This window comes from Rhineura floridana, chromosome 4, assembly GCF_030035675.1.
Source record: "Rhineura floridana isolate rRhiFlo1 chromosome 4, rRhiFlo1.hap2, whole genome shotgun sequence".
NCBI classification, from domain to species: Eukaryota; Metazoa; Chordata; class Lepidosauria; order Squamata; family Rhineuridae; genus Rhineura; species Rhineura floridana.
In genome coordinates, this window is record NC_084483.1 from 190,379,856 (window position 1) to 190,402,770 (window position 22,915).

At 41.9% G+C, this 22,915-nt stretch overlaps 1 protein-coding gene across 4 annotated transcripts in view; it reads left to right on the forward strand.

Annotated features, from left to right (window-relative positions):
* The window catches only part of MSH2 (mutS homolog 2), a 105,396-nt gene that overhangs the window by 54,610 nt on the left and 27,871 nt on the right, over positions 1-22,915 (forward strand). For 3 of the 4 annotated variants that reach the window (XM_061625640.1, XM_061625642.1, XM_061625643.1), the window contains 4 exons: positions 6,020-6,219; positions 10,883-10,992; positions 20,186-20,309; positions 22,697-22,847. In XM_061625640.1, the coding sequence (XP_061481624.1) occupies positions 6,020-6,219; positions 10,883-10,992; positions 20,186-20,309; positions 22,697-22,847 (585 nt within the window). The remainder of the gene's footprint in view (positions 1-6,019; positions 6,220-10,882; positions 10,993-20,185; positions 20,310-22,696; positions 22,848-22,915) is intronic. The other variant, XM_061625641.1, reaches the window with a different exon arrangement.

Sequence of the window (22,915 nt, forward strand, 5' to 3'; positions counted from 1 at the left end):
ATTAAAGTTAATCACACACAGGCCTGTTTTGGCAAAAGCAGGAGTTCAAAGTGAAGTGAATTTGACCATTGCCTGCTATCCAGACCTCACTCACAGGCCTGATTTTAATGCTAGGATTTTAGTTCCTTGTAATTTTAAAACATATATCTTCTAATATCTATGATTATATGTGTGGATATATAAAAAAATCTCCATTAACTTACACTGTCTTCAGGTGGTACTAAAGGCAACATTGATTTCTGATCAGGAGCTAAAAGTCTACATCTCTTTAAATATAAACTAAATCTCTGAGGAGTTGTGTTTTGAGTCTCATCTACCCCAGTACATTATGAGGGCTAGTAACTTGAAAATCTACTTTGTTAATTTTTCAACAAAAGCCTGTGCACTGTGGGGGGAAAATATGGATGGAATGGAGACATGTTGTTGATACTTATAACAGAAAGAAGAACACATAGCTTTTAAATGACCCTAGTGGCACATTTTAATTTTAGATTATCACCAGAGGGAAAAAATACTGCCTAACTACACTTTTCACAGCCCTGTTTCTCCCAAGACTATTTATCACAAGGAAAGGCAACTGTGAAAACTGGAAGGTATATCCCTTGGCAGTTCTGGATAGGGCTGTAGGGCAGCATCATTCTGATTAGATAAGTCAGACATGCACTTTCATATATTCAGCTCTCTAATGCAGAATTGTTAGATTGGAAACAGACCTGCCGTGCCCTGGTTACAAAAAAGTAAGACAGATGAATGTTTTGATAATCTGGAGCAGCAACTAAAATGAATATTGAGCTAACTGATGTGCTTTACTGTAGCAGGAAAGATGAATGTGAAATATCAGCCAAGGGGAAATATTTTTTCTCTATTTCAGAGTTTAGTAACTTGCACTGTTTATGTTTTTAGGACTTGGGTCTCAAATGTGACATAAAAATTAGCAACAGCCATAAACCTGGGAAACTAATGTCCTTACAGAACATTCTATTGCTGACTTCCAAGTCACTGTAGCTTTCACAAAAATCCTTCATAGAAAGCTCCAGCATGAAATTGCTGAACTAGCAAATTCGATTCCACTCAGTTCAGACTAAATCAAGATGCTGGTTTATTCTTTCCCCACAGGTGTGAGCAGTATCTTATGGTGATTATATCTTTTCTAGTTATAACTGCTATTTTGAATGGGTCCCTCTGTTCTGTTCTTGTGCCTTTTTGGAAGTTGCACAGACCTCCTGCTACCCTTTTAATTTGTGGCTTTTTGTTTATACAATTTGTTTCTCTCTATTCTCGTGTGAATGTGTGTATAATCTGCGTTATGGCACCTTAAATGAAGGTAGTGGATTTTCTTACTTGAGAGCTTGTGCCATGATAAGTCTGTTTTGTAAGATGCTACAACACTTACTTGTGTTTGCTGCGTCGCACTGCTACCTCCCTGGAAAGCCTCAAATTCTGCTGAGCACTAGCAAAAGATGCATGGACTGTACCTTGCCTTCATGCCGCAGCATCTAACTTCAAAGCCACTCTTCATGTAGTTGTTATAGTGCTGGCATTTGATCATAACAGTAGGACCCTCCGCTGCTGGAGAACTGCAGCATGAGCAGCTTCTAAGAGATCCATAACTTTTCAGGGTGCGAGAGAGAGAGGGTTGTGTGAATTGCATGGATCCCTTGGGTTTGGTGCACAAATGCAGAATCTATTATCTGGCATATTAAGGAATGTGGTATAGTCTTAGTACCGAATCATATTTCTCTAAAATGTGTGAATGCTGAACATAACTATTGGAGGAAATTATTGTACTTCAAGTTTTACATGAAATGCTTTTGTTGGTTAAATTATTATTTTCTCATAAAAAGCTTCTTGCTCCACATGTTTGTATGGAACGCTATGGAAATGTCTACCTATTCCTTTACCTTGCCTTCACTTTTCTTTTTGATGCCAAATCATGGAAGCAGAATAAACTTATGGATGCTAAGCAGTTCTGTGCAAATAGACCAGGTCTGCATAATCTTCAGTGTAAAATTTGATGACGTTTGCATTGGTGTGTTTTTATTTAACCAACGAGCAATAAATGGAGTATATTCATTTCCTCCAATAGTTACGTTTAGCATTAACACATTACAGAGAAACATCATGTGGTGCTAAGACACTCAGTACCCCTTGATACGCCAAACCCAATATTCCTTGAAGAGGTGATCTGTATGCAGAAACAGATAATTTGCCAGATGCCTAGCTGCACCCCTTGAGATTTTAATTTGCTTCCCAAAGTCCCTTCAGTCGTTCCACTCTAAGGTATGTTCCTCTGTTCCTTGTGTTCTGGATTCCTGTTCCCCTTTGTGCCTTCTGCTGTAGTTGGAATTTTCCATAAGAGCATGGCACCTGGAATTATTTCAGCCAAGGCTTGACTGTTGCTGAACAACGATGACTGGATAAGTCATGGGATAAGATGCTTCCGCTCATGAATCTGAAATGTCATTTTCCTTTTTTAAGCCTCATCATCATGATGTTTGTGCTGCATTCGGTTGTGATTCACAGTTGCCTCCTGGATCGTCTCCCTCGTTCTCTGCAGTGTTGCTGTCTAGCCCACTGTCCTTTGATTTGAGTTCATACGTTTTATTTCCCCCTCCTTGTTCTGTGTTTATTGCTGAAGAAATAAACTGGTTTGCAGATAAATTGACTGTTGATTACCCTTTAGCTTCTAGTGATGCGGAAGGACAGAGCCTTCCTTTCTGATGTGCCTTTCTCCCTTCCTCTTCCAAGCAGCTAGAGGTCAAGGGGTGGTGAGTGAGTGAGTGAGTTAAAAACTAGTGAGTACATAGGAAGCTACCTTATACTGAATCAGACCCTACAGTAGGTCAGATCTACCTCAGTATTGTCCGTACTGACTTGTGGCAGCTCTCCAGGGTTTCACATGGAGGACATTCCCAGCCCTACCTGGAGATGCCGAAGACTGAACCTGGGACCTTCTGCATGCGAAGCAGCTGCTCTGTCACTTGAGCTAAGGCCCTTCCCCAAATCTCCACACTGAGATAAGGAGGGGAAAGGTTGTCTGTTGATCTGCAAGGAAAGATCTTGTTAGGACCAGATCTGTGTCTCGTTTCACCAGTTGCTGAACTCTAACCTAATTGCTCGAAAAGCCCCAATTGGGTCTATGAAGAAGGAAAGGGTAATGCTAGTTATACTAGTAAGGCTCTTAGCAAGATCAGATTGAAAAGTTTGTACTTAATTCCAAAAGCATTTATTGAAGTGTCAGCCTTAGAAACTGGCTGCTTATATGTGAGCGTGATTTCACAGGACAGCTGTGCACAGAACTGATGGCACATCTTAGCCCTCTGTGCCTTGGTTGCCATCAGAGCCTGTATTAATTTCTTCTTCCTAGTACAAAAAAGCTGGAGCATAAGAAGGGGAGGGGTAGGCCCCTTTATGGGAGAGAAGCAACCACCACAACAAAAACAACTGCCCTGTTGCAGAAGCAGATGGAGATGGAATTTTAACGTTAAGGAATTATTGCAACGATGGAAGAAAAATTATCCTTTGGAGGAATCTACAGAGACTGCATTATGTTTTGGAGAAAATAAAATCCACTAGTTGCAGGACTCATTTGTCATACAGCAGTAGAAAAGTCCTTGCTTTATGACCCTTTTAAAGGGTGTTTTCCCCCAGAAATTGCTTCACGATGACAAACAATGGGAAGAACAGAGAATTAAGCGGGTAGCGTTTTCTAGAATTTGTTCCCTCATATCCCTGCTTCTGAGTTCATGAAGGAGGATGGGATATGTGCTTTGACCTCAGCAGTTTCTCTTGAGGTGGCGTTTCGGCACCTGATCTGAAAAACAGAAACATTCTCCAGTCTCTCTTCCTGCACACATACACATCACAGCCTGGCTTTCTGCCTTCTTCCAAGTAGCCTCCTGCAAAAAGAAAAGAAAGCAAAGAAAGTTGATGGTCTTGGTGGTACTTATTAAGGGTGGAAGGGTAGGTGGATGTACTAATGAAAAGACAGAGGTTCTTCTCCCCTCGCCCCCCCAAAATGCATGCACTGATAAGCTTACTTAGGAATGCTACAAGATGTAGAACCTCAGCCTGTTTTTGCTGTTGAGTCTGTCTCTCCTCTTGTGGCCTCTCCTGGGTTTTGCAGCCTGATGAGTCTGGTAGTCTTTTGTCTTTTTAATGGGCTGGGCCGGGGCAAGAGCTCAATATGCTGTTCCTCTGCGGAGAAGCATCATGGGGCATAAATTATTGGGCTTAAATGAGATAGAAGCAGCTTAGTAGTTCTGTCTCTTAGCAGAGTATATTTAGCAAAGCGGAATGAGAATTAACCTTCCTCTCACGCAGACTAGCTGAATAACAGCAACAGATACAGTCGTCTTTGGTAAGAAGTATTAAAATGTTTTTTCACAACCTTTCATCACATGTTCAGGAAACATAGGCTTTAGCTTGGAGAGAAAGGACAGAAGCAGGCAGCAGATTTTAGTCCATGATTGGGATGTTCTGGCAGAGAAGCCTCTGGAGGCTTGTCTGTCCTGTGGCTTAATGAAAGATAATGCATAAAAACGAACAACTCTTAACAAACGAGGAAGGGAAGGGGGAAATAACACCTGATCAACAGGAAGTTACATCACAGTAAACAAGCATAAAGGTGTCCCCAAATTCTAGCTAGAGGGGACATCTCCCTACTAAAGCATGCAAGCTTGTTTATACCCAACATAAATCTTCCCACCTTTAGCTAGGAAGAATGAGGCTTAGTTGGGGAATATGCTGCTGTAATTGCTCCCAGTATGCTTTCTCTGGGCGGTGTCGGAAACAAGAGTGGCATGGCACACTCTTAAGTGTTTTTTGAACTAGTTTTATCAAAGCACAGGGGACTTTTATGGTCTCACTTGTGCAAGAATAAATTGAGGAAGGTGTAGGTGCAGAACCTTTATAGCCTGGTTGGGAGAGGGGGAACACAGAGATCTTTATTCCCCCCTGCATGGGCTGGCTTTTGACAGGTGGTGGGACCACCCATCTGTCAGTCATCTGTTGTCATAATGATGTCAGGTGATTGACTCAGAGCAGTTAGGCTTACGGTGGGAAAAGCTATTGTGCCAAGGGAAGCTTCCCCCCACAAACTTAATTATTGTCTGGGGGGCTGAGTTGCAGGGGGGAGACAGTACATGGGTAGGGGACAGTTCACCCTTCCCTCCCTAGCTATAACTGCCCCCCCCAAAACCACTCCGTCTGTACTTAAGCTTATGAAAAAATTTCCATTGGCACCAGCCGAGACTGGTGACTCTGATGTCAGTGGCGCAGTGAATCTGCTCTGGGTTTTATTCCAAACTTTTAAGGAGTTATGTTTCACTGGCATCGCTAAATAGAGAAGCTAATTGGATGGATAGTTCCTTGAAAGTTCGGAGGTAAAACCCAGAGTGGATTAACAGCCCCATTGACATTGGAGCCTACGGTCTCCACAGATTGGCGTCAGTGGCTGATTTTTCCTAATGAGTGCCATGTGGGGGGTGGCAGGGCCCTAGAGAGGAGGCCATAGGCTGCATCCAAAGGTCCTGTGGACCAGATTTGGCCTACAGGCCACCGGTTCCCCATTCCTCTTTAAAGATCCACATATATCGCTGGGAACCCCCTAAAGCACTATAAAATTGATGATGATGATAATGGAAAATTGTATTCAGCTTTGGAGTTTGGCCTCAGGGACAGTATTGCTGAACTTTCTGAAGATACACTTTTCTGTTTTGACTCAAGTTGAAAACTCGTTCAAGTCTTTATTTGGCATTTATCATTAACATTTTAGATGGTAGCAAAGCAGACTTCCAAGCAAGTGGCTACAAGCTGTCAAGATCTTCAGTGCTGGCTCTGCCCAATGTGATTTTCAGCCACCATCAGGGAGTTGGCTGTTGGTGCAAGATAAAACCTGTGTTTTCATTAATCAAAAGAAAAGAACAGAAAAGAAAGGCACTGTAGTTATCTCCCAAGGCTGTGAAAGCCCTGTGAGCTTAAACTGATTTTTCTCTTTTTCATCTTGTCCCTTCCCTAGGCTAAACTTGGTGGAGGCCTTTGTGGAAGATGCAGAGCTGAGGCAGTCTCTTCAAGAAGACCTGCTCCGTCGCTTTCCAGACTTCAGTCGGATAGCGAAAAAATTTCAGAAGAAAGCCACTCTGCAGGACTGTTACAAAATATACCAGGCTATTAATCAGATTCCAAATGTGGTGCAGGCGCTGGACAAAACTGATGGTGGTGATGTGTTTTCCCTCTTACTCTAGTTCTGGGATGGCTAATTTTGTAAGCCTGGGAGGTGACAAAGAATTGAACACAGCTGCTTGGGGGCTTAGTTCATTTATGGATTCCATAAGGAGGACTGATTTACCCTTCCTCCTTCCAAAGCTTGGGCTGCAAATGTGCCTTTGTGTGTTTTGTGTTTGTGTATGCTGGCCACCTGGGCTTAGAGTGCCAGAGGAGGAAATTGTCCTCCAGTTAAGGGGGTGGTCTTCATCTCATTCTTTTTCCTTTCTTTTTCTAACACAAGAAGGAGAAAACAAAGGGAGGGTAGGGGGTATAGAAGACAAGAGCAGAAGATTCTGCTTGTTAAGTTGACTTGGAATCAATTTGGGGCCGCCCAGGGCTGCTGCTCAGATCTCCAAAGCACTCTCATAAAAGTGGAGGCATAAGACCATCAAACGCAAACCAAGCAAAACAGTAAAGGCAATAAAAGCTCAGTAAACCATAAAACCAGCTGAAGGGCCTGGCAATTAAAAGCAGCTAATTGACATGCTGAGAGGCCTTGGCAAACAAAAAGGTCTCTACCTGGGACCAAAAAAAAAAGAAAAGGCATAACTTGTGGTCTACAGCTTGTGCTCTTTCCTGAAAAGGGTATTCCTGGTATGGGGACCAGAACTGAAAAAGCTCTGTCTCTAAACATAAGGATGTAAGAAGAATCCTGCTGGTTCAGGCAAAGGCCTTCTTGTCCAGTTTTCTTTATTTCATGGTGGCTAACCAGATGCAATAGTTTTCTCCCAGCACTGGTATTGGGAAACTTATCTTTTTTGTTGACACTGGATGTAGCATATCGCCATTATGGCCAGTAGTCATTGATTGCCTTATTCTCTTTTCACTACTGGGCTCCCCTCTGAAAGTTAGGGGTACTCGGCGAAGGGCTTCCAAAGATGAAAGTAAAGGCCATGCAGGAGAAAGCTACAGTCATTTAGGTATCCATGTCCCAATCTATTTAGGGCTTTGTAGGTAACAGCCAACACTTCGAATCATGCCTGGAACTGGACTGGCAGTCAGATTTAAATAATATGACATTTCCTGAATGTTATTATATCTATCAAAGTTAAAGGGGTTCTTTCTTCTCATCTTCTAGGAACAGGGTGGGCTTGCATGGGTGCCTTGATGTTGATAGTCAAAAGCTTTTATTAAATACACTTGCACCCTTTGCCTCATCTTTGTGCTACGTCTTATCTTGTACTGCAGTATTTTCTTTTTCTTAAAAATAGAAAGTGTTGCTGTTGCAGGACTAATTTGTAAAATAAATTTTCCCCAGTTTTAAAAGATTTTAGAGTGACATTTTTCTCAAGCAAAATCGCCAGGCTGCTTCCTCCCCCCCCCCCCCCCCCGCTTCGGTATAATAAGCGTGTCTTTGCAGCCTGGGCAATTTAAGGTTGACGGGTTTTTTTAGCCAAATGGTGAACATAAAAGATCTGCCTTGCTCATTAAGTGAAGTAAAAGGATGACTCTGCTGACCTGTGCAGATGTACTCTTCTGACTCAAATGTAGCTGGGAAAATTAAATAAGAAATTATGATAAAAACTTTCTTTCGTTTGGCAGCCTGAGAAGTACATTGTGTGTGAGTGTGTGCTATTGTTATTTTTTTTACAATCATGTCTGCATTGTCTACTGTGCGTGCCTGAAGATTGGTTGCCATGTCGCGCCGCAATTCTAAGAAACCACAAAAAAATAAATATCAGCTCAGATTTGAAATCGGTTAAAATCACTGCAGTTTTAAAAAGCTCAGTCTGCCATCTTAATTCAGAATGGCATCCAGTTGTATCTAAACATATACGAAAACCTGCTCCTTGATCTCAGGGACCATCGTGTAATATTTGTTTGGAATATCTTAAGAGGTGTCCAAATGCATAGAGAACAAATAAAAATACTGATAACTTTATTTATTTATTTGGACAATTTATATACTGCTTATATTTAAACAAAACTCTTAAGCAATCTACAACATAGATTAAAACTTCTTAAATACACAATACAAAAACTCCCAGAGAATTTCCACATTCTATAAAACACAACTAATGTTTATATATTTTCCAAAATATATAGTAGATAAGCAGCCTATATTGATGGTTTATTTGGAATAGTGGAAATTTTTAACTGGTGTTTTCGTGATTCAAAGTTTTCCAGAAGAACCTTGCCTGTATGTTTCTCGCTTCTGTGGACAATGTGGATAATGGCAAGAGATGGTATAGGGTAGGGCAGGGCAGGCTAAATGTACATCTGGATCTCTGCATAACTTGCAGTAGATTGGCAAGGGCTTCTGTCCACATTTGCCCCATCCACTGGAAACAGTATTATACCACTTTAACAGTCATGGCTTCCCCCAAAGAAGTGTAGTTTGTAAAAGATGCTAGGAGTTTTTAGAAGACCCTCTATTCCAGCCTTTCCCAACCAGTGTGCCTCCAGATGTTGTTGGACCACAACTCCCATCTTTCCTGACCATTGGCAATGCTGGCTGAGGCTGATGGGAGTTGTGGTCCAACAACATCAGGAGGCACACTGGGAGTGGTTTAACAGTCAACCTCTCTTCCTAAGGAACCCTGGGAACTAGCTCTGTGAGGGAAAAAGGGGTCTCCTAACATGCCTCAGCAGCCTAAACAAGCTAGACTTCCCAGGATTCTTTGGGAAAGCCATGATTGTTTAAAGTGGTATGATACTGCTTTAAATGATAGGTGCAGATGTGACCTCTGACTCCCAATAGCAACAACAACAAAAATCATTTTGTTTTTGTTTCTAAATTAGGCTGATGGAACTAAGAAAAGTAGGAGGGGTATTAGAGACCAGGAGTGTATTTTTGTGTGTAAGGTTTGTGAACTCAGTTCTGATACCCCAAAATAATTATCATTACTGGGTTGAGCATATACTCAGAAAAAACGTATTTCTTAACTCTTATATCGTCCACCTGCATCCAAAGCCTCTATTCTGCATGTTGCTGTAGCTGGTAGACTTTGGGGATTCTAGTCCATCCCTGGTGTAGCAGCTACGAGGCCAAACTATGATTCCTAGAAGTAGCTGGCTTGCAGCTTGCTTTTGTCATGAACTCATTAAGTGGCAAGCTGGGTGCTTCCAGCCTCAGCACTCTCATCTGCAGTAGGGGGATAATAATACGAACCTATCTTACTGGTTCTTTGTAAGGATCGTAATATAAACATAGAATCATAAAGTTGGAAAGGATCTCAGAGGTCATCTAGTTCAACCCCCTGCCAGTGCAAGGAATCTACTGCTTCAGCATCCCAGATAGGTAGTCTGCTTATAACTGTCTGCCAAAGGGATCATAGAATCATAGATTAGAACAATAGAATCATAGAGTTGGAAGGGGCCTGTAAGGCCTTCAAGTCCAATCCCTTGCTGAATGCAGAAATCCAAATTAAAGCATACCTAACAGGTTGCTGTGCAGCTCCTCTTGAATGCCTCCAGTGTTGGAGAGCCCCCACCTTCCCAGGTAATTGGCTCGATTGTCATACCGCTCTTTCCCTGATGTTCAGTTGAAATCTCCTTCCTGCAATTTGAGCCTGTTATTCCGTGACCTGCACTCTGGGATGATCGAGAAAAGATCCTGGCCCTCCTCTGTATGGCAGCCTTTCAAGTACTTGAAGAGTGCTGTCATATGTCTCCTTAGTCTTCTCTTCTCCAGGCTAAATATGCCCATTTCTTTCAGTATCTCCTCATAGGGCTTTGTTTCCAGTCCCCTGATCATTCTCATTGCCCTCCTCTGAACCCGTTCCAGTTTGTCTGCATCCTTCTTAAAGTGTGGTGTCCAGAACTGGACGCAGTACTCAAGATGAGGCCTAGCCAGTGCCGGATAGAGGGGAACCAATACTTCACATGATTGGGAAACTATACTCTGTTAATGCAGCCTAAAATAGCATTTGCTTTTTTTGCAGCCATATAACACTGTTGGCTCATATTCAGCTTGCAATCAACAACAATCCCAAGGAGAGTCCACCGCCTTCCAAGACACTCTGTTTCTGCGTCAAACAGATTGTGCTTCCAAAAAATTCTTCCTCATGTTTAGTCCAAATCCTTTTTCTTGTAGTTTGAGCCCATTTGAAAACAAACTTCCTCCGTCATCTGACAGCCCTTCAGATCGATGAAAATGGCTGCCATGTTGCCTTTTTATTATCTGTTCTCCAGGCTAAACATGCCTAATTCTTCAAGCTTTCCTCATAATATGTGGTGTCTAAGCTCCTCACTATCTGGACATGTTCCTGTTTGTCATTATCAAACTGTGGTGTCCTTAATTGGACACAGCACTCTGAGTGAGGTCTGACCAAAGCCAAACACAGTGGTAAACTATGTGAAAGGTTTTGGATAATTAAATTGGCTATATAAATCAAGAGTGAGGAACCTGTAGCCCTCCAGATATTGCTAGCATACAACTCCCATCATCCCTGGCCTGTGCTTGCTGGGGCTGATGTGGGTTGTAGTTCAATCTCTGGAGGGCTAAAGATTCCTCTTTCCTGATATAGATTATAAGTTTTGCTTGTGAATTTCCCACGGGCATCTGGCTATCTCCTGTTGGAGGCAGAATACTGGGATAGCTGTATTTTTGGGTTTGACCCAGCAAGATAGTTCTTAATATATTTTTGTGTGGGTTTTTTTGGTTTTTTTGCAGGAAACCATGTTACATTAGTACAAGCAGTGTTCACAGGACCACTGAGGGAGCTGCTCACTGATTTCTCCAATTTCCAAAACATGATCGACGAAACTTTGGACATGAATACGGTAATCTATAAAAGCAGAATGACATGACTTAAAAGATACTGCAGATATGAACCTGGACTCTTGGTAGAGAAGAAAGACCTTTGTTGCCTCTTATTTGAACACGAGGGCTATGTTCTTAAAGAGCAGGACTCCAGTGAAGCAGTAAGAGAGGCCTGGATGAGACTCTTTTTCTTTCCAGGAGACGTTTCCAGCCTGTGAAAATGTTCTTCCTTTCCCCAGTTTGAGAACCTCACATACACTCTAGTTTCTTGTGTGGGATTGCCGCACAAGCAGGCCTCCCTGTTCACCTCAATAGAGCGGGGAGCCTTTGTGAGTGGCAAAGTGCTCTGTAGGTGCGTCAGAGCTGCTGTGCCTGAAAGAAAATGATCGTTGAATTTATTTATGTAATTTCATTTGTATCCCACCTTTCGTCCAAGATTCTCAAGGTGATGTACAAACATGGTTCTCCCCTCCCGATTTTATCCTCACAACAACCCTGTGAGGGAGGTGAGGCTGAGAGACACTGACTGACCCAAGTTCACCCAGTGAGCTTCATGGCCGAGTGGGGATTTGAACCCTGGCCTCCCAGGTCCCAGTCCGACACTCTAACCGCTACCCTACCCTGGCTCCAGTAGGAGCCACATCAGTCATTGATGGGAGGCTGTGAGTACAAAAGATAGAACACTGTGAAGCAGGAGTGGGGATTGTTTTACAGGGTAATATAAAACAGGGGTGACCTCCACCGCTGTGGGCCCCTTAGATAAGTAGGTGGGAAGTTGTCAAGTGACAACTTCAGAGGGGCTAGCTGTCAGCTCCAATCAGCTTGCCCTGCTTGCCATGGAACACTTTAAACTCCCAACTGTTCCTTTGCAGCCATGTGTTGCCTGTCCCCCACGTGATGTCATATATATAATGTCAGGTACTGGAAAGGTGGGCAGGATTTGGGGGAAATGGCCAAATTAGGAACCCTCTCCCTCCTACCGAGCCTAATTAGGCCTGCAGGCCCGAGTTTCCCCATCACTGCTGGACAACTACTTCATATACCAGAAATATTACACAGGTACATGTTGAAGCTAGGGATAAACCTTTTCAAAACAAAAATAAACTTGGCTTTGAAGAAGTAATAATTATCTCTTTGTTTGTATGAATAATTTCCCCTCCCTATTTTTTTTAAAGCAAAAAACAATTCAAATTGGAAACTAGAATTTATTGTGTGATGTTGGTAAAGAGACAAACCGATTCACTCTAGTTGGAGCACTCCTTTTGGTACCCTTCTGGGTCTCTGTTCTCTGAGTACCAGTCAACCCCTTTGCTTTTCCAGTTCCTTGGCTGCTTCATGTGGATCAGCTGTGTGTACTCTTTGTTTTTAAAGAAAGAACAACAACAGAGTGGATAGTTTTAATGAAGCCTCATAAAACATGCTGTGTCAGGTATTGTTTGCATTTGCAAATCCATGGAAGTTAATTAAGGCCGATGTTGCAGGGATAGCTGTGGTTACCAGAACAGTAAACTGTCCTTATTGTTTGAGAAATCGGAATCTTGCTGGTTCCGATTTTATGTGCTTGTGTTTAGTGTTAAGACCTGTAAGAATCTCCTCTTTAATAGATTATGGTAAAGCTGTGAGTTGCCGTAGCAACTAAATTACATTGCTTGGTCTATGGTGTCAGTAAATTTTGTGCTTTTGAACTTGGGTTTATAGAGCCACAGATAAGTTGTATTATGTAGTGTGCATATATTGCTGATGTCTAACTCTGTATAATACCATTGGAGCATGTGGAACTTCACAGAGTAATATCACATGCCTCCTGTGACGAAGAACTCACAGTCTGTTCCAAACTTTGGCAGGTGTGTGGGAGAAACAGAAAGAGGGGAAGATGTTTGCTAGGCTGAGCTTTTATTTTATGTGTGTATTCAGGCCATTTTATAAACCACTCAATCAAAAAGCTCTCCAAGCAGTGTGCAAAATGAAATTATAGATAAAACGCAGCTAAAACCCATAATCAGAAGAAGGCTAGGACTGGGGAGGGCAGCTGTGAGAGAACTAGAAAAGGTCCTCAAAGGTAAAGATGTATCACTGAACACTAAAGTCAGGATCATTCAGACCATGTTATTTCCGATCGCTATGTATGGATGTGAAAGTTGGACAGTGAAAAAAGCGGATAAGAGAAAAATCAACTCCTTTGAAATGTGTTGGAGGAGAGCTTTGAGCATACCATGGACTGCGAAAAAGACAAATAATTGGGTGTTAGAACAAATTAAATCAGAACTATCACTAGAAGCTAAAATGATGAAGCTGAGGTTATCCTACTTTGGACACATAATGAGAAGACATGATTCATTAGAAAAGACCATATTGCTGGGGGAAAACAGCAGGGAGTAGAAAAAGAGGAAGGCCATACAAGAGATGGATTGATTCCATAAAGGAATCCACAGACCTGAACTTACAAGATCTGAACAGGGTGGTTCACGACAGATGCTCTTGGAGGTCACTGATTCATAGGGTCGCCATAAATCGTAGTCGACTTGAAGGCACATAACAACAACAACAAAACCCATAAACCGAGTAAAGCCAAACAGACATAAAAACCATCATCCTTAAAAACAGAGATAAAAAGTAAATATAGGTAACTGAATCATGTGTCTTGGTAGGCTTGCCAGAACAGAAATATTTTCAGAAGGCCTTTAAAACAGGTGTGGGAAGCTTTGTCTCTCCAGATGTTTCTGAACTGCAACTTCTGTCATCCCTGGCCATTGGCCATGCTTGCTGGGGCTGATGGGAGTTGTACTTCAGAAACATCTGGAGGGCCAAAACCTCCCCACACCTGGTCTGTTGTCAGTGGGCTACACAGGGAGTTTCAGAGGGCAGATGCTGTCCACGTTAAAGGACAGAACAGACATTATGTGGTGCTTTTAAAAGGGCATGTATGGGGCAAGGTGATCCCTTAAGTAAACTGGCCGTATGTCGTTGAGGGTTGCATATTTATTTATTGAATTTATTTATATGCTTTTCCACAGCAAGCTGTGCTCAAAGCGGCTTACCGCAAACATTCAAAATACAAAGCGTAACAATAAATTCACATTGAACAAAAACAAACCATTTAACAAACAAAATAAACACAGTATTACAAAAGAAATAATCTAGACTTAAATGCATGACTACAGAGCAAAAAAAAGTGAACCAAAGTGACAACGGCTGGTGCAGGCCTTATGGCACTCCAAGGAGCCACAGGCTCTGGCTTAGAGTTCAGAGGGGAAGAGGGCTCCTCTCACCAGGCTACATGGCTTACAACTGGCCCCCTCTTCTCTCCTCTGGAGGAGACAAATGGCAGAAAAAGAGAAATGCTGGGGAGGGCAGTGAGGGCAAGTCCTCTTCCCCAGCCTCTTGGAAGTTCCAAATGCTGGTGCAGGTCTTATTGCACTTATATGCAAAAGGATATAAAGTCAGTCTCAGCAGACTCTGTCCTCTTCCTATAGAGGTATTATGGTCATTACCTTTTTGAAAAGAGAAAACTGGTAGTGGAATGGGGAACGTAAATACAATTTAGACTGGAGCAGAGTGGCTCTGCCCTTGACCTGGCCCATCCCTGTTTTTGGCAGTGAGTGCACGAGCCTCCCTTCCCCAGCCACTCAACACAACTGCCCCACCACCCACATTCCTATAGGGATATACCATTTGAATACAGCCTAGATGCATAAAAATCCAACCCGTGTAGACCCAGATTGTGTAGTCGATGTACCGCAGAAACCTGTGGCTCTCCAGGCATGGCTAGACTCCCAACTCCCATTATCCCTCATCATTGGCCAAGTTGGCTGGGGCTGATGGGAATTGAAGTCCAACGATATCTGGAGGGCCATAGGCTCCCTACCCTGGTTTACTAGATAAAATCCAGGAACTGGTCACACAGTCTGGGATTTATGTACACAGAGGCCATAGGGGAAATGACTTGGTGGATGTCAAAGGTGGGCTCCCATCCCTTGTTATTTTTCATATGTGCCAGGTCACGAACAGGTATTATTCAGTCCAGCCCACAGTAACTTTCTAGTCTGGACTGGGTTCCATTTATTTATTTTATTTTTATTTAAAAGCATTTATAAATAGCTTAATATTTTTTTAAGACGCTCTTAAGCAGTGTACACTATGTACCATATACAAACAGCTTCCATTGGAACAAAAATACAACCTAAAACCAATAGATAAAACAGTATAAAAACATATAAAAGCATATAAAAGCAAAGAAAACAGATTTCAGGAATTCATGCACATGAAATAGTATCCAATCTTAGGGGTGAGGGAAAGCCTGGGCAAAAAGATACATCTTTACAAGACATCTGAATCAGCTGATGTCTGAATCAGCTGATGGGCAAAAGAAAGGAGATTCCATGGTACAGGGGCAACAGCGAAAAATGCCTGTTTTCGGGTAACCACCCTATGATATACTGTAGGGTGTGGTGCCACAAATAGAATTTCCCCAGATGATCTAAATCGGGTTGGGGAAACTTTGACCCTCCAGATATTGTTATTTATTGACTTTATATGCTGTCCTTCCTCCCAAAGGGAGCCTAGGGTGGCAAACATAAAGTATACTACAAACAGTCAAAAACATTCCAAAACACAATTACAATTGAAAATATTCTAAAGCACAGTTAAAATCAATTCTAAAGTACAGTTAAAAACTTTCATCAGTGATCTTCGGGTTGCCGGGAATAGTCTCCTTCAGCCATCAAATGCCTGGTTAAACAGAAACTTTTTCAAATTCCTCCTGAAAGTCAACAGTGATGGAGACAGACACACTTCACTGAGGAGGGTATTCCACAAATGGGAAGTCATCACTGAAAAGTCCCTGTCACAGGTCAGCCTCGCTCTGGCTACAACTTCCATCATCCCTGATCGTTGGCCTTGCTGGCTGGTTCTGATGGGAACTGGAGTCCAGGAACATCTGAAGGGCCACAGGTTCCCCAGCCCTGATCTAAGTGATCTTACAGGTCTAGTCTGCATCTGTGTTAGAATTGCTTTTTAATATGTTTTTTTTAACAATATGTTTTTAACCCTTTTTAAAAAGATGTTGTTAATGCTGTTTTCTTTTAATGTATTTTAAGGTCTGTTTTTATAATGTTTTAAAGTGTTTTTAGCACTTTTGTTTGCTGCCCTGGGCTCCTGCTGGGAGGAAGGGTGGGATATAAATCAAATAAATAAATAAACGGAGGCAGGCAGGCTTTCAGGTTTGGCCCTGATCCAGTCCATTAACTGGTCCCAAGCACTGATTTAACACTTTCACTACCTTGCCAGAATCTAAGGAAAAGGACAAATATTGCTGATAACATACACGCTGATAACACCTTGCTCCAGATCTCCAGACGCGGGGTTTCAAAATATTTGGGCCCTAGGCTGTGGATAAAGTTGAAAAAGGAACTGGAATGCAATGGTGCAACTTTGCAACGGGGGGGGGGGATACTGTCCAAACTGGGCCAGCACATTTATGCGCTTTCAAAAGTAGCATCCACTGGATCATCAACAACATGAGCTGTGGCTCAATGGTGGAGCACCAGCTTTGCATGCAAAAGGTCCCAGGTTCCATTCCCAGCATCTCTAGGCTGAACTGAGAGAGACCCCTGCCTGAAACCCTGCGGCAGCCAGTATAGACAATAGTGAGCTAGATGGACCCATGGCCTGACTATAAAGCAGCTTCCTGTGACATTTTTATTTGTTGAAGTATTTATGCATTTATACATATTAACATATATAAATTGGCCCCAAGACTCAGTTTCACTAACTAGTAAGTTGGTAATTACACTTTTACTTGGAGAGGAAGAGCAAATGAAACTAAGAGGGAGTCAAGGCCACAATACTCTGTAATAAGCCTGGATAATTACTCAAAATATGGCAAAAGCTTTGGAAGAGATGCGAGCTGTCTGTTGGCCCCCAGTAAAAAGCAATCACTGGAACAGGACAAAATAGTTTTCAGTTGGACATCAGCTCTGTTATATAATGGAACAGCTGGAGCTGCCTTATGTCGGTTAATTGTTTTATTTTTATTTTCATTATATATATGCCATCCTATAACAAAAGTTCTTTGGGCAACTTAACGCATAAAAAAAGAGATGATAATCACATTACAGTAAATATACAATGAAAGCAACAAATAAAAAATCAGTTAAAATGGGTAATTAAACAGAGTTAAAAACTTCAGTCCATTGATTTATTTATTTAAAAGTTAAAATACATTTGAAATGCGGCGTTGGAGGAGAGCTTTGCGCATACTATGGACCGCGAAAAAGACAAATGGGTGTTAGAACAAATTAAACCAGAACTGTCACTAGAAGCTAAAATGATGAAACTGAGGTTATCATACTTTGGAGACATCATGAGAAGACATTTCACTAGAAAAGACAATAATGGTGGGAAAAACAGAAGGGAGTAGAAAAAGAGGAAGGCCAAATAAGAGATGGATTGATTCCATAAAGGAAGCCACAGACCTGAACTTACAAGATCTGAACCGGTTGGTTCATGACAGATGCTCTTTGAGGTCGCTGATTCATAGGGTTGCCATAAATCGTAACTGAATTGAAGACATATAACAACAAGAAGTTAAAATACAGGTATCCTGTCTGACTGGCAACATCTCCCAGAGGTCTCAGGTGCATGACCTGCTACCTGAGAATGTGGGGAAGGGCCATAGCTCAGTGGCAGAGCATCTGCTTTGCGTGCAGAAGGTCTTGAGTTCAATCCCTGGTGTCTCCAGATAGGGCTGGGAGAGGCTTCCTGTCTGAAACCCTGGAGAGCTGTTGCTAGCCAGTGTAGACAGTTCCATGGATCTACATGGACCGTTGCTCCGGCTCATTATAAAGCAGCTTCCTGTGTGCCTGACCTTTTAACTGGCAATAGTAGAGACTGAGCCAGGAGTGCCTGCATGCAAAGAATGAGCTCTGCCATTGAGCTATGGTACCAAAGAGGACCGGAGTGAATGAGAGAGAGAGAGATAATTGGTATGCCCCTGAATTTAGTCTAGACACGTCCCAGGAGAGGTAAGGGAAGATCTTGCAGCTCCCCCGGGCAACCGTTTTCTCTTTTACCGAGGTCTGCTTTGGCACTGTGGTGGCACTGGCTTTTCTTAGTCCTCAAGCAAACAAAGAATCCCTTTTTAGGAGCTGATAGTACAGCGTGATGACAAAGGGGAGGGTTAATTACTGGATTGAATTGCCTCCTATCTTGTTTTAATACCCTGTTTTAATATCGTTGTCTGCTGCTGTACTGTTTTTCTATTGTTTTTCTATTGTACTATTGTATTTTATCTTATTGTGTTTTAACTGCTGTACGTCGCCTAGAGTGGCCATTGGCCAGATAGGCGACACAGAAATTAAATTTATTATTATTTATTAAAGCTTCACCCCTCCTCCCTTTTCCTGCAGGCTCTAGATGGCTTTTCTTTGCTGCAAGTGCAGGTTAGAATATAATGTGGCTAGGTACAGGAAGCACATGCATCCTTTTTAGCATTTCGTCGTGATTTTTTAAAATCATCATTACAAGTTTTGAGAATGAAGGGAGCTGATGGGGTACGAGACTTTTACCTCTTTGTTATTTTCCCAAAGCTTGTGATAAAAGTGAGGTTCTCTTCCCCTCCCCACTTTCCCTGTCCCATTTTCAGCAGTGTGACCCGAAAGATACCCATTTCCCTGATGAAATGGCTGTTTGGAAAATGTCTTTTTAACACAGATCTTGTGAGCAGTGCAAGGACTAGCCAGCTTCAAGTTAACAGTTTTTCTTTCTAAAAAAATGCTAGGGCTACATTTAATAGATGGTTTCTGAATTTTGCTTTCAGAAGCACTTTGTATGAACTTCTCAAAAGTGCAGAATTTCTCTTTATACCCAAGGGTTGATACTTTGAGTCAGCATGTTGTGGGCAGGTAGATGGAGAGTGTATGAATGAGAGGGATCAGGCGCTGGATATTGAAGGGCATTTTATTTGTTAACCAACAAATCAAAATGCAATGCTCTGGTACAGCATGGAAAGAAGAAAAGTACTTTTGGGAGAGGTGGTGACTCACCTTGAGGACTCGAATTTGTTTTTGAAAAAAGGACAATAATAGCAAAGATCCTCAGGAATGCTATATTGTACCTTACATGAGATGAGTTCTCAAGAAATAATTCCTGGTAGTTTAAAAACTCTGGGCATTGTTTTTTGTTTTTTTTTAATAAAGAGGTTCTGTCTTCCAAGTTAGAAGATTATCATAGCAATCATGAGATCTAGTCACGCAGTGGAGCATTTAGTTTTTCAGCCTATTGGGTGTGGCTGTTACAATTTTGCAGTCCTTTGAGGCGCTTGTAGAATTGATTTAGCATGACTGGTGTGTCTGAAGTTCCTTAGTATTCTGAATCATTTGCCACTTTGGGTGGATGGGGAAGGTGGTGTTATTCATGAGTCTGAAAGCTGAGCTACCTACAGAATTGCACTACAGAGCATTTTGCCAGCTGGGTGCCCTTCAGCTCTTTTGGACTGCAACTCCCAGCAGCTCTAGACATCCTGTGCTGGCAAGAGTTGTGGTCTAAACTAACAGGAGGGCACAAGATTGCTGAAGGCTGCTGTAGGTTCTCTCCTGGGCTATGTAACTTCAGACAGCAGGAGAGGAATTGTCACACTGGTGGAGAGAGGTTCTAGACCAGCATACAAATGTGCTAATTTTTTTATAGGCATGCAGTTCACATGAGAGAATATTTTTTAAAAAGTGCTCTGTAGTGGTACAGACCCCAAAGGCTTCACTATATTTTCTTTTTGTTGCTGAAAGTGTTGATCAGCCTGTAAAGTGCAACCCAGAATGCTCTGTGAACCTAACATTTCTTTAATTTAATCTAAGTGTCTGAAAAAAATGTTTATTAATCAAAAGTTTTAATCTCACGCATTTGTTACTGAGTTTATGTAGTCACAGTCGTTTATAGAGTCATGGAATAGTAGAGTTGGAAGGGGCCTATAAGGCCGTTGAGTGCTCAGTGCAGAAATCCAACTTAAAGCATACCCAACAGATGGCTGTCCAACTGCCTCTTGAATGCCTCCAGAGTTGGAGAGCCCACCCTAGATAATTGTTTCCATTGATGTACCCCTCTAACAGGAAGTTATTTTAGATGTGGACTTCAAGAGCTTAATGATTACAAGAAAAATATGAATATAGAATCTCAGTGGCTCCTTTAACTGATCTGTGGATGATCTCTGTCATATTCCAGGTGGAAAGCCATGAATACCTCTTGAAATCTTCCATTGACCCAAGCCTTGCTGAGCTGAGAGAGAATATGGATAAACTAGAGGAAAAAATGCAGGGTGTGCTAAAGATTGCAGCTAAGGAACTAAGTATGTTGGGATGGGCTTCACTTTATCAACATGCTTTATTTACAGTAGTTTTTTCAAAGTCACTTTTGATCAGTGTTCTGATGTTAAAGAGTGCTTCACATTTTCACAGTTTAAAATACAGTGACACACTTGGGTTTTTTGTATTCTTGGAAGCTTCTCCCATAGTACATAACCACAGAGGATTAGGCATCTTGTAAGGCCTACTCTTAATTCATATATGCACGAAGCCCAACAGACCTAACCAGCAGCTTGCCTCAATTCAGTGCAAACCTACTCTCCAGTACCCAGAATTCTCTGCAATGTGAAGACCCTCCTTGGCAGACCCTCGGTATGCAAAGTGATGTGGAAAGAGTGCCCTAAAGTCAGGTCACAAAGCCATATCATATATTTAAGCACATTTAATGTGCTCATTTGAAGCACATGGCTTCCCCTCCAAATCCTGAGAACAGCAATTTAAACCTCACAGAGCTACAATTTTTAGCATCCCTAACAAACTGTAGTTCCCAGGATTTTTTAGGAGAAGCCATGTGCTTTAAATGTATGGCCTGGATGTGATCACAGAAAGCTTAAAAGTCAGGTGTGCCCATGTCTTGATATTTTAGCTTCCATTCCCCCCAGTGTCAATCAGTTTCATTTGATTCCTGGAAACAATGTTGAACTTGTATCCAATTGTAGTAAAACAGCTCATGGTTTCACTGGTCAGGAAAATTAAAATGGTTTACAGAAGTTGTGAGAGAGATGCCCCACACTTCTGTGTGGCATGTCTTGGTGGGCTTAAGTATGTAATGCCCAAGCTGTGTCTCTACGTCAGTGGGCCCCACAGTTTTGAAGTGTTGATGCTAAATCTATCAGTCTTATTATGGAGCCTGGGAAAAAGTTGGTTTATGTGGCAGGCTTCCGAACCCTGGACTACTTTCTGGAGAATAAAGTTGTCGCTGAAGATGCAGAAGCTGGTGGTCTTATCCTAGAAAGTTTGAAATTCTAAGAACGTATGCTGGATCAGATCAAAGATACCTGTAGTCCAGCTTTCCGTTTCCTACAGGGGCTGACCCAGATGCCTGCCTATAGGGAGCCCTAAAAAAAGGACTTGCAGGCAATAGCCCTCTCCTGCTTGTAACCCCTAGCTACTGATATTCAGAGAAATATGCTGCCTCTGATTCTGAAGCAGCATGTGTAGCCGTTATGACTAGTAGCCGCTGATAGCTTAATCCTCCACAAATTTGTCTAATTCCCTTTTAAAGCTGTCCAAGTTGCAACCATCACTGCATCATAAGGTAGCAGATTCCGTAGTTTAATTATGCAGTGTGTGAAGTACCTTTTTTGTCTGTCCTGAATGTCCCACCAATCAGCTTTGATGAGTAACCCTGGATTCTAGTATTATATGAGAGAGGGAGGCAAAGTTCTCTCTCTCAAACTTCTTCTCACCATGAATAATTTTGTAAACCTTAGTCATGCCTACCTTACTTCTAAACCAAGTAGCCTCAACCCATGTAACCTTTCCTCACAAGAGAATGACTCCAGGCCCCTGTTCATTTTCGTGGCCCTTTTCTGCACTTTTTTAAGCTCTAAAATATCCTTTTTGAGGTGTGGGAGCCAGAACTGTATTTATTTAATTTATTTATTTAACAAAATTTATATATAGCTTGAATGTAAAGACCTCTAAGCAGTTTACAAAAAACCTAAAAATTTATCAATAAAACAGATAAAAGTAATTAAAAATCATATTGTAAACAATTGAAAGACCTACTAACTAAAAACATTAAAACAGATCAACATCTATGTGTCTGGAAAAACTTGCCTAAACAGAAAAGTTTTAAGCAAGTGCCAAAAGGAATACAGCGAAGGCGCCTGCCTGGTGTCAATACTGTACACAGTAATTCAAGTGCAATTGCACCATAGATTTGTGAAGTGAGATGCAGAGGGCAGTAGAAGACAGATTCAGTGGGCCTCATGTGTCTCACGCTGTCTATTGAAGAATAGGCATCTGTATTTTTTTTTATCCTCTGTGATGGCCATATCAATCCAATGTCATTAAATACATGCTCCTAGAATGTCCCCTTCCCTCTTGCCAGTTTGGATAGTTTTGGGTTGTATGGTATTCAACTACCAGGAATACCACTTAACACTTAAAGTGTTAAGTGGAACCACAGCTTAAAACTCCTCAAACTCTGGCCAGCTAGATGTTAGGATTTGTTCCAAGTCCTGTGACTATGAGTTAATTTCTCAGCAGGTGGTCTGCTACAGTATCAAGCAGCGAAACCCAGCCAAGAGAGCAATTTGACTCACTGAGTGGGGATAATGAAAATGTGATTTGTTTGTGTTTATAATGCTACAATCAGTTGCATTTTATCTCCCCTCCCTCCCCGCCATCCCTTCCCATGGAACAGGTTTGGAAGCCGGCAAGAGCATCAAATTAGAATGTAATGCGCAGTTTGGGCATTTTTTCCGGATAACCTACAGGGAGGAGAAGGTTCTACGGAACAATCTGAAATATAAGATCTTGGAGACCCAGAAGAATGGAGTGAAGTTCTCCAACAGGTATGTGAAATGCATATCACTGCCTTCACCTCAAAATGCCAGCAGAGGTGTCCTCTATGCTTCCTGGA